This window comes from Morus notabilis, unplaced genomic scaffold (assembly GCF_000414095.1).
Source record: "Morus notabilis unplaced genomic scaffold, ASM41409v2 Scaffold1383, whole genome shotgun sequence".
NCBI lineage: Eukaryota > Viridiplantae > Streptophyta > Magnoliopsida > Rosales > Moraceae > Morus > Morus notabilis.
In genome coordinates, this window is record NW_010366099.1 from 107440 (window position 1) to 118794 (window position 11355).

General features: G+C 35.6%; 3 protein-coding genes across 3 annotated transcripts; 1 reads left to right on the forward strand and 2 right to left on the reverse strand.

Annotated features, from left to right (window-relative positions):
• Positions 1-368: 368 nt before the first annotated feature.
• LOC21396508 (stem-specific protein TSJT1) lies at positions 369-2862 on the forward strand. The gene is made up of 4 exons (XM_010109416.2): positions 369-696; positions 1785-2025; positions 2168-2288; positions 2379-2862. Exons 1-4 carry the CDS (start codon positions 494-496, stop codon positions 2567-2569), a joined length of 756 nt encoding a protein of 251 aa, XP_010107718.1. The 5' UTR covers positions 369-493; the 3' UTR covers positions 2570-2862.
• A 289-nt stretch (positions 2863-3151) lies between these two features.
• Positions 3152-7313, reverse strand: LOC21396509 (meiotic recombination protein DMC1 homolog). The gene is made up of 15 exons (XM_024173071.1): positions 7222-7313; positions 7044-7123; positions 6435-6526; positions 6281-6352; positions 6146-6184; positions 5851-5908; positions 5688-5733; positions 5548-5593; positions 5094-5155; positions 4916-4982; positions 4732-4824; positions 4577-4645; positions 4398-4476; positions 3606-3772; positions 3152-3395 (listed from the first exon to the last, which is right to left on the reverse strand). The coding sequence occupies exons 1-15, from the start codon at positions 7236-7238 to the stop codon at positions 3351-3353; spliced, it is 1032 nt and encodes a 343-aa protein (XP_024028839.1). The 5' UTR covers positions 7239-7313; the 3' UTR covers positions 3152-3350.
• Positions 7314-9272: 1959 nt separating this feature from the next.
• On the reverse strand, positions 9273-10695 carry LOC21396510 (phosphoribosylaminoimidazole carboxylase, chloroplastic). Its single transcript, XM_024173073.1, has 6 exons — positions 10675-10695; positions 10340-10437; positions 10115-10232; positions 9904-9998; positions 9542-9648; positions 9273-9436 (listed from the first exon to the last, which is right to left on the reverse strand). The coding sequence occupies exons 2-6, from the start codon at positions 10412-10414 to the stop codon at positions 9343-9345; spliced, it is 489 nt and encodes a 162-aa protein (XP_024028841.1). The 5' UTR covers positions 10415-10437; positions 10675-10695; the 3' UTR covers positions 9273-9342.
• Between the last annotated feature and the right edge of the window lie 660 nt (positions 10696-11355).

Sequence of the window (11355 nt, forward strand, 5' to 3'; positions counted from 1 at the left end):
CCTACTAATTTTAATTTTTGTTATTTATAAAAGTATTCTAAATTTTGAAGACATGTTTCAATATTGTGCTACGTGTGTGTCGTGTCTAACTCACCCTTTTATCCTTTTTTTTTTTTTTTTTTTGAGAATCTTATCTTAAAATCTTTAAAAATATATATTAAAAAGGGAATAAAAATATTAAAAAGAAGATATTGCTTCGAAAGTGAAAAAATAATAGAATAATAATGAAGGGCGGTCGGGATATTACGTATAAGACGCCAGGTGCCAACTAGTCGACGAAAGTTCGTGTAAGAACCAGGGGTAAAATCGGAATAAAAAATTCGTCCCATTGGTGCTGAAAAGAACAGTTCTACGCCTTGTATATAAATTGTATCATAAACTGTTCCAGCATCACCACCGTCAACAACCATTTGTCCACATTTCCTCAATCTCGGCATAAAACGACCGTCGTTTTCTGCGTTCTTGAGATCCCGATCGACGACCCGAAAGAAAAATGCTCGCCGTATTCGACAAATCCGTGGCTCAGAGCCCCGATGGTCTGCAAAGCCCTCACTCTTCGGAATCTGTTTCGGCTCTGAAAGATGATTCCTTGGCTCGCCATTTCTCCTCTCTTCATCCTTCTTCCGTCGTCGTCAACCTCGGTTCCTCGGGTTTCGTGGCGTACTCGCTCGAAAAACAGAACCCTCTTCTTCCCAGGTACATTACGACCTAATGGGACAAGATCCAGAAAAGGAAATTGCAAAAAAGAAAAAAAAAGAAAAAAAAAAAACGATGTTCATTTCTTTGTTGGGTTTTGTTTCTTTGGTTTTTGGTTGGACTGATCTTGATTGATAAGATTTGGGTTGTTTTTTGTTTATTTTGTGGGGTAGGTTTTGTTTTATACTAATTTAGTAAGAGTTCTTGATCTTGGTCTATTGAGTTTAATATTGATGAGTTAGATGATTGTTTGTATTTGGTGTGTTTGTTTCTTGAGAACTTTTGGGGAAGAAACAAGAATCATTAGAGATCGGCATCTTTTTTTTTTTTTTTTCTCTTTTTTGCTGTTTGTTGAGGTTTTAATTTTCTGGAATCATTAGAGATTGACGTGTAATTATTTTATTATTTTACCCGATTTCTATTTTCCTTTCCTTACTACCAAACTTTTTTTTAGAATTTTTTATTTCCAGTTTTTTTATTTACTATTTTAAGCGATTATAGACTCTTGATTTAATGTTCTTAACCATGTGAATATGGCGGACTGTGGAGATTTTATTGTTTTTTAGTTCTCACTAATTAATATATTGTGTCGTTAGATGGTTCTGATACAAGACAAAAGGCATGATTCTTTCTATAACTTTGTTATGAGCCAAGGAAATATTCTATTTGTTTGCAATTATTCTTCATCTTCTAGTCATTTTAATATAAATAGGCAAACATCTTTGGTGTTTAATGTCCATTTACTGAAATGCTATTTTAATAGCGTTCCACTTTTGCTGATTTAGATACAATTCTTCTATAGGTATTTTTTTTTTTCTTTCTCTATTCTGAATTATAAGATATTTAAGTTTTTTGGTTTAGCACCATGATGTTTTTTTTTTTTGGTTCAAAGTTAGATGAATGATGCCTGTTGTTAAATAGTTGAAACTCGCATGTTAGAAATGGAAGGGGGGAAAAAGAATTTCAGACTTCAGCTGTTATTAGTTTCCTGAAACATTAAAGTTTTATTGAGGAAATATTCTATTAATCTGTGTTTCTCATACCGGTACATCAATCCAAGTTATCATCTTCTCCTCTTATGTTGTCAGGCTGTTTGCGGTTGTGGATGACATTTTCTGCTTGTTCAATGGCCACATTGAGAATGTTGCTGCTCTTAAGCAACAATACGGGTTGAACAAAACAGCAAACGAGGCAAGCATTGTTATGGAAGCTTACAGAACTCTAAGGGATCGAGGTCCTTTTTCCCCTGATCAGGTTGTAAGGGACATCCAAGGGAAGTTTGCATTTATTGTCTTCGATGGCGCTTCTAAAGCCACCTTTTTTGCTGCTGTGAGTAAAACCAACCTACCTTAGTATCTGTTGCTTCAGTGTTATTGGTCTCTCCATTCAAATTGGTCTTGCTCAGTCGCTATCTTTAGGTTTATCTCCTGGCTTCCTTAATCTAGCCTAACATTGTTCCTTAATTATTTAGGATGCTGATGGAAGTGTTCCATTCTTCTGGGGAACCGACTCTGAAGGCAACGTTGTTCTTTCAGACAATGCTGAAATTCTGAAGACAGGCTGCGCCAAATCTTTTGCGCCATTTCCTAAAGGTCATTGAATTAACTGTTTCTGTTCCTTATACTTGTTCATCAACATAAGGACTAGGTAGCTGATCTCTCTGTTTCTGTTCTCTATCTCAGGCTGCTTCTTCACAACTAATGGAGGCCTGAGGAGTTTTGAGCACCCTCTTAACCAATTGAAGCCGGTGCCGAGGGTGGACAGTTCAGGAGAAGTGTGTGGCGCAAATTTCAAGGTGGATGAAGGCTCTCGCAAGGAAAGCAGTGGCATACCGAGAGTTGGAAGTGCAGCCAACTGGTCTTCAAACTTCTGAGCTGATACTGCTTCCTGTGTGGCAAGGTCTTCGTTATTCTTGGACCTTGCTTCGCTGTTCACCCATATTTTTTCTTCACTAGGGTTTGCTCGATGACTCTACTGTTTTTAAAGGATAGTTTACTTTTTCTTTCTCTTTTTTTTTTTCCCCCTCCCCTTTTAACACCTGAAACCAAGACTTGACCACATGGTCCGCATCTATGTTGAGTACTCTGAAAATCTCAAACAGGACTAGAGGACTTTCTGGCATGCAAAATATAATAATACGGCCTTGCGTAAAGGCTTGATTCTGAATGTGGTGCACTTCTTGTTTCACATTATTCCTGAGCGTTCAAATTGCACACACACACACACACACGTGTGTGTGTATTTGTATATATATTCACATGTTTGTCTTGTATGTCCCTATTGCCTTTATGTCACGTTATTCCTGAGTGTTTAAATTATATATTTTAATAATTAAGGAAGAAAAAAACAAAAACAAAAACAAAAACAGACAAAGATGTTAAGTGAAGCAGATGGATTAAGACCTGAAACGAGAACTTGCTTTTTGGTACCCAAAACTAGTTTAAGAAGAGTTGGTGATTGCTTTAGGGTACTGATTGTTTCTAAATATACCACATCATATGCCAGAATAAAGGGAGCCCATCTATGCTAGTAAAGTAAGGTTCAAACCTAAAAACATCTGACATACAACTTATATCCAACTTGCAGTAGACATAAAAATGAAAGTCGCTATTTTTATCTTATATGTCCACAAGGAGCAAAAAGAGATTCTGACTTCAATCCTTTGCGTCTGCAATGCCGCCTGGTGTTATCTGAAATATGTATATACTTGTCAAGAAAAATCCTTGTACAGCAGTGATTTCATATGGATAAAACAGTAATTTTTCTTTTCTTTTCTTTTCTCTCTCTCTTTTTTTTTTCCCCCTTTTTACTGTTTTCCGTGGAGATATTAATTGAGCTAATCTTAATTAAGATGGTGCGTGGAATAGAAAATAACCAAGGGAAATAATAACATGCGTAGAAAAGGATATTGCTTCAGCCTCAGGAAGGTTTGGAGCGTCAAAAACCTTGCAGACACGTTGTTCACCTTTTCCTTTCCTGAACATCAGCCTTATTGTGGCAGCATGGGCAAGAACGTGACCTCCCGCAGGCTTCTTTGGGTCTGATATGAAAACTCCTCCACCTGGGTCAGCTATAACTGCAAGTTGCAACAAATAGTATGCATCAAAGTATTAATACGGGCTGCTAGGGAAGAATCAAATATTTAGATCTGATCGATGCCTTCATGTAGTGATGTAAGTCAAATCTCCAAACCTATTTTAGGCAGAGATAAAAACAAATAAATTCGGATTGATTCTTATTTGATTTTGGGAAAGTTTCATGATTGTATGCATTTAATTTTGTTTTTTTAGTTTCCTATTTTACTTTTGTAATTAGCCTATAAATTGACTACATGTTATAGACAAGGCAGATTATGAATGATATTGAATTGAGTTATCAGATTGTTTCTCCCTCTCATATCCTTCTTTATTCCTCTTGCCTCTCAAGTTCTTTCTCAATTCTTTCTTAAATCCCTAATTCCCCTTCTATCTTCCTCTCATTCTCTCTAAATTCCCCCTCTTTCTATTCTCAATTCCCTTTCTTTTTCTCTTCACTCTTCCCTTTCTCCCGCAAGTCCTACGTCAAGTAGAGTTATCTATGGCACTAGACAAGAAAATAAAATTAGACTGAAAATGATCCCCCCAATTGGTTAATGATTACCCTGGTTTATTAGCACCAGAAGAACGCAAACTAGGGAAGAAAACAAAAGGAAAAAAGCGAACCTTGGTTGGTCATGTATACTGCAACATTATACTCCTCAGCGATCTTTGTTAATCGGGACAGCATCTGAGCCAGTTTTTGCTGCAATCCCAAGGGTTTATGTCAGGAAGGAAAAATATCACATACAATTGAAGACCACAAGTGCCAATTATAGGAATTAGACCAAAGGTTTGGGGTTGACCTGGCGATCTGCAAGTTCTCCTCTTCCAGTGAAATCCACTCTAAACAGAGCAATAACTGAATCGACAATCTGAAAGCATGGACATATACAAACTTTTTAGCATTCCAAGCAGAGTCATTTTACATCAGGCCATAGTTCAGTCAGTAAAGTCTTACCAGAAGCCTGAATGGTTCTTCAGACATTTTAGCAGCCAGACCAACGAGCAGGTTATACTGATGCTCGTATGTGTATGCACGAGCATAGATGATCTTTGTCACAAAAGAAGTACACGATCAGTTTCGGATCCTGCACTGCTAGTTACAGATGATTGATGAATGACATATTGAAACTGAGACTTACATTATCAAGGACAGCTCCTGGGTCCATTCCAAATCTTTCAGCTATCGGGATAATCCTATCAGGTCGGCTGAAGTTGCATACAGTTAAGATGAAAAGCTTTGCATGAAGATAATGTCACTGAAGAGGAACCATTATGTGCAACTTGAAATTTTAACTTGAAAGGAAATCTTAAGGATACAAAGTTCCTTCAGTATCAATGTAGGCAACCTTTCCATTCCCTCCATGCATGTGGGTAGGAAGCTGCATAGATGATAGGCAAATACAATCAGCGAGGCTTCAATTTAATTTGTGATGTTTCAGCATCCAACATCAGTTATAATTTTTACTACAGCAGTACATCAATCACTGTGATCAATTTAATGATTTTAATATAGGAAACAGACACCGAGTGTTATTTTTCAAGATTTCAGCTGTTTCCATTTAAAACAACCAGGACAGAATGAAGCAAATGGTTTAAACACAAAGTAGATCCAAGTTAAATAAAAAATGCAAGACAAACTAAAATTTTAAGTCAAGTAAGAGAAAGCAAACAGTAATTGGTTTTGTTATTGCTACAGCGGTTAGGCTAGTGAATAAAGGACCACAAAAGCTAGTATCAGCGGCGAAATGATTTCATAGGGAGAGGGAGGAACCTGTGTTGAAACACACAGAGTATGTGCAAGCTGTGTTTTCCCAGACCTGAACCAACGTAAGAGATCCAAACCAAAACTATCAGTGTTTGTGTAAAACGACAAACAGTAACTCATATATGAAAGAACTTCACAGTTCTCACCGGAATTCGCCGAAGGCTTCAGTTATTGCCAGCGTTTCAATCCCGCCTTTTCACAATGTTAAACAAAACTATCATGTAACTTTCCTTTTTCCAAAGAGAAACTCAAATTCGTTAAGAGCATACTTATTAACAATGATTGAACAAATGACAGAGCAAAGATTACCGCCTAGCAGTTCATCAAGGGCTTGGCTTCCGGTTGTAATACGAACCACTGACTTTCTCTATAAGCACAAAAATAAATAAATAAATAAAACGATAAAAATTATTAGATTGTTGGTGCAGCATAATTTAACCTGCAGCTTTTGATATATGTTAATGAAGCTGTGCTACTTGGATAAAAAACATTAGGCAGTTAAGAATGAGAGATATGAAGCGCACAAGTCATCCAACGATTAGGCCTTTGGTTATCTAGTCTAAAAAATTTATTCAAAGATGTGAAAAAAGTAAACTGAACTTACTCTGAGCAGAGCGTCACTTCCAGTGATATAACCGAAATTCTGAAAAATTAAAAAGAAAAAAAAAAGATTTGCATTATTCCAGATCTGAAGTATAATCATGTGAACCTCCAAAAATAAAAGAAAAATTGCACTAACCACTATCTTCTCCGCAGCTTCGCATATCTTGTCCACTTTAGCCTCAGATAGACCTTTTATTCCCGTCAAATTCTGCAATATTGAAAGCAAAATATCAGAAACGCACCAAAATGTTTCAAAAAACTCGAATGATTTTATCCAAAAGTAATAATACCTTCTTAGTGTGCATCATCAAACCATTGCAGGTGTAGATCCCTGCATCTTGAAGCTTCTTCACGTCTCCGGCATTGATTCCCTGAGCAATCACTGCGCAAAACACAAGTTGCGAATAGAAATCCACTTTGTTAGCCGATTTAGTAAATCAACTTCTAAACTGAAGAAAAACGAGATCGAGTTCAAAATCTATGAAAACAGAGTTAAATCGGATCAGAAAACTGAAGAAAAACGAGGTCGAGTTCAAAATCTATGAAAGCAGAGTTAAATCGGATCAGATGATTACGTATAAGCGAGATCGAGTTCGAAATCTATGAAAACAGAGTTAAATCGGATCAGATTCAGATCATCGACGTGAATCTTCAGCCAAAAAAAAAAAAAAAAGAAGAAGCAGAATCGAGGTGAAAAAACTGAAGAAAACTAAGCTCACTGCAGAAATTGAGAAATCACAAGATCGCACTAGCTACCGAACAGAATTTCGTCCAAAATAGACGGAATACAAAATCAAGCAGTTGAAATGGAAAGAAAATCAAAGTGCAAACCACAGAAGCTAGTGAAACTGCAAAAATTACTCTTGTCGATCAATCTAACTAGAGAAAACGAAGCGTACGCTTGTCGATCGCTTCAAACAGATCCACTTCGTCGTCAATGTCTTCTCGTTCAACGAGCTGCATGTTCTGCTCTTCGGCTCTGAGCACCAATACCAGGATCGGATTAGGTTTCCGATGAACGGCATGATAAGAGCGCAACTGGGAGGAAGAGAAAGAGTTCTGAGATCGGAGGCTTACTTGAGAGAGGCGATCATCTTCTTCGAAGCGAAAGAAATCTCTGGAACTGAATTCGAATTGGCGCGTCAATGTGTGTGATGTGAAGAGAGAAATGAGTTTGGTACTTATAGTGGGCGGGAAACGGAGGGAGAAGAAGTTCGTTGAGCTGAGGCCGAATTCGCGTGTTTTGGTAACGGGATCGTGGCCCTAGAAATTTGAAATTATTGCATCTGACGGTCTTCATCCTACCACGTCACTGTTATTTGGTTTTCCTTTTCTCTTTCGCTCTGAATGTGAGACATATTTGCGAGAAGAAGATGGGGAAGAAAATAGAGAAATTTTCAACAACAAAAAAAACCATAAAAAAGATAACACTACTTTATTTTTTTTATTGTTTTAAAATTTTATATACCACTAATAATTTACAGATTACGAACATAATCTATAAATTATTTTTATAACCCGTATATTATTTTTTATAATAACATTAAAATTTTATGTAACGATATAAATAAAAAAATTAAAAATAATAATAATTAAACTTGAAATTTGCTCAAGAGAAAAAACAAATAAACTAAGGGAATTTTCAGTGTTGGAATTGTCCTTTGTCTGCGTGTGGAAACTGTTGTTTTTAGATTGATTTTAAGGTCTTTATTCATGAGCATCTACAATAAAAATATAATTGTTAGATGCATAATTGCTCCCATTTGATAGATCAGGTTGTTGAAAATTTAATCTATGTATCAAAAAAACAATACTTACATATTATAAAAAAAGGAATATTCACATAATCAAAATTCTCATAAAATGGGGCAAAAATATGCATTTAGGATGAGTTCTAAAATTTAAATTCTTTTATATATGTATAAAAGATATCCTCTTCGTGTTGAAATGTTATATTTTAAAGTAAAATAATCAACTTGTGTCTAAAATCAGCAATAAAAACGATTCAACAACTCAAAAATAGGTACCGTTTATTTCACTCGTTCAAGTTGAAAATTTGAGTGAAAAAATAAATTTATATGAGAGAGTAAAAAAAGTTCAATTTAAATTAAGAAAATATTTTAGTAAAACTTGAGTTAGCGAAGCCTCTAATTTCATGAGACAGTAACTAGTGATTTTTATGTTTTTGTCCTTGATTTTTTGCAAGAACCTGAACATAGGCTTAGTTTGGTAATGCTGTAGATTTTAAAAAAAGTGCTTTTAACTGTGCTGAAAAAAAAAACAGCTGTTTTAAGAAGCGGCTAAGTGTTTGGTAAATTGTAATTATAGTAGCTGTGCTGGTTCTAAAATCAGTAAATAGCGTTTGGTAAATTTTGAGGTGGAATTGCTGTGGGTATGTAAAATGACCAAAATAGACATGATATGTAATTTTTATATATATAATTGTTTTTGATATTTAAAAATAGTTGTTTAACTTTAAAAAAAAACATAATGTTATGATTTTAAATTTTTTAACAATAAATTTATGATAATTAATTCTCTTTTTTTTATTTCTTTATTCACAATAAAATTACAACTAAAAATAACATAATGATAAATTGTCAATTTTATTAACACAACCAAATATCATAATTATCAATTTTAGTGGGGTTCTTTTTAAAAATCTGTAAGAAATTTCTGCAAGCACTTTTTTTAAAATCCACAGCATTACTAAACTAAGTCATTATATAAGTTATTTTCATCTTTTTGATGGAAAATTGACGTTTTACTTCTCAAGACTAGGAAGTAAGAAAATAAAGAAAATACAAGCTTCTTATCATTTAAAAAAAAAAAATTGCAAAATGTCTCCAAACAAGTTTGTCCTAGTCCCTTTATGAATGATAAGATGACAGTTGAATAAAGAAATACATAGGAAAGAAAAATAGTTACATCCCTGCATCATCACTCAAACTGTCAAACTGCAAATATTTTTAACGCTAACAATCTTGATGATTCCCTTTGCTCACCTATTTGCACATATCCTTTCTCCTTTTTCTACTTCTCGTTCTAATATTTTTTGTTTAATGTCCGAGTCTTTATTCACTTGCTGAACTTGTCTGGCAATGGGGTTTTCTCTAAAACCTTTGATCAGGTTGGCCATAATATAATTTGTTGAATGACAAAAATGAATACATATCACCAAAAGAAATTATATGGTTCTCAAGGATTTAAATAAGATTCCCAGCCATCTTTTTCTAGCTTATCTGCCTTTAACAAGACATCGCTCCTCGTGTCTTCTTGGTATTGACTCATTCTGCACAAAGTTTATCGCCGCATCAATAACATAAGCAATCAATATAATGACTTTTCATTGCTCTAAAAAAAAATATGTTTTGTTTAACCAAATGGAGAATCTAACCTTGCTACTAGATGGCTGTCACCGACACCCAACATCCTTACAGCCAGCAAACCTGCGTTTGTGGCATTGTTTACAGCAGCTGTTGCACCTGGGATGCCCCATGGCATCTGCAGAATTAATGCAAGACATTTAAGCTATTTTGCTGGAAACACCAGAGACATTGAAAAGCGTCACATTGATACAGAGACTACAAAATCAGACACTACTGTCATGTAGTCATGATTTGGCAAAATATGGCACACAAATATCCATTTCACGGACAAGAAAAGATAGAGAAGAGGGATAATAAAACATTCTAGTAAATGGGAATGTGCTGCTTCTAGGCAATAAGATGCAGGCAACTGGATTTGTGCAATGTTTACCTGCACAATTGATAGGAGTGAATCGATTCTGTCCAATGTAGAAGCACGTACAGGAACACCAATTACTGGCAAAGGAGTAAGTGCAGCTACCATACCTAAAATTCACATCCAGAACTGAAATAATGTTAAAATGAAAAAAACAAAAACAAAAACAAAAAAACAAAAAAAAAAGGTCAAAATGCATATGGAGCAGAGTGTTTATGTAACTAGCCTGGTAGATGGGCTGCACCACCGGCACCAGCAATGATGACCTGAATACCTCGATCCCGAGCAGATGAGGCATAATAAAACATCAACTCAGGAGTCCGGTGTGCTGAAACTATTCGCACCTGAAATTTATAATAAAAGGAATCTTATGTAGAGTTTAAAACGCATAAGGTATGACAGCAGATGATCCCCAAGTTAAACTGTAAGTTGGAAAAAAAAGGGAGCTAACCTCATGAGGCACGTCAAACATACTCAAAGTAAAGGCAGCTTCCTTCATCACAGGGAGATCTGAATCCGAGCCCATTATGATCCCAACACGTGGTGTCACTACATTTAGCAAATAAGAAACAAAATGAATGCAAATAACTGTTTCGTAATTACAATTTCAAGGTCACATCTAAGCCCAATACAAATTGCTAAAAGATTGTTAAGCTCAATACAATTTCAAAGTCACACTTTTCAAGAAATTTGCACCGGGCATAACAAAGGAAAAGTGTGAGCACCTCCAAGCAGCTTCACTTTCAAGACATCATGGTAAATTACACAGCCCCCAACAAAACTAACCTGCAGACTGACTATCAAATCTTTCTGTGCTCAGCATTGAATCCAATGGTTTCTCCACATCACTCATAGAAGGACCGACAATGGTGATATGACCCATCTTTCGTTGCTTTTGCATTTCTGCCATATAATTATGATGACAAAGGAAAGCATTGAGTATGAATTAGAAAGATGCGGCTAGACATCAAAAAACATAAGATGAGCAGTAACTTACCTGGCTTATCATACCAATGAACAGTAGCCCCAGGAATACCTAATGCCCGTCCAATAAGTTGATGAGCTAAAAGGAAACCTCGATCTCCCTCATCTTCACCAAGTAAATTATACATGATTGCAGCAGGAGTTTTCATTGATGGATCACCAAGTGGAAGACCCACAACAGCCCTCAAATGTTGTTCAAACTGTGAGGTGTAGCAGGACTCTATTGTGTGGTGACCACTATTATGAGGTCTAGGAGCTACTTCATTCAGTAGGAAAGAGAATGCCACCACCAATTCATTCAAAAATTACAAAACACACACACACACGTGAAGTAGACAATTCATTGAAGTAGACAAAATATATCTTTGAATACATAACATATCTTTGAAGTAGACAATTCATTCAAAATTACAAAACATGACATGTATGGAAAGAACAAAATACAAAATACACACACACGTGAATAAATATATCCACACACAC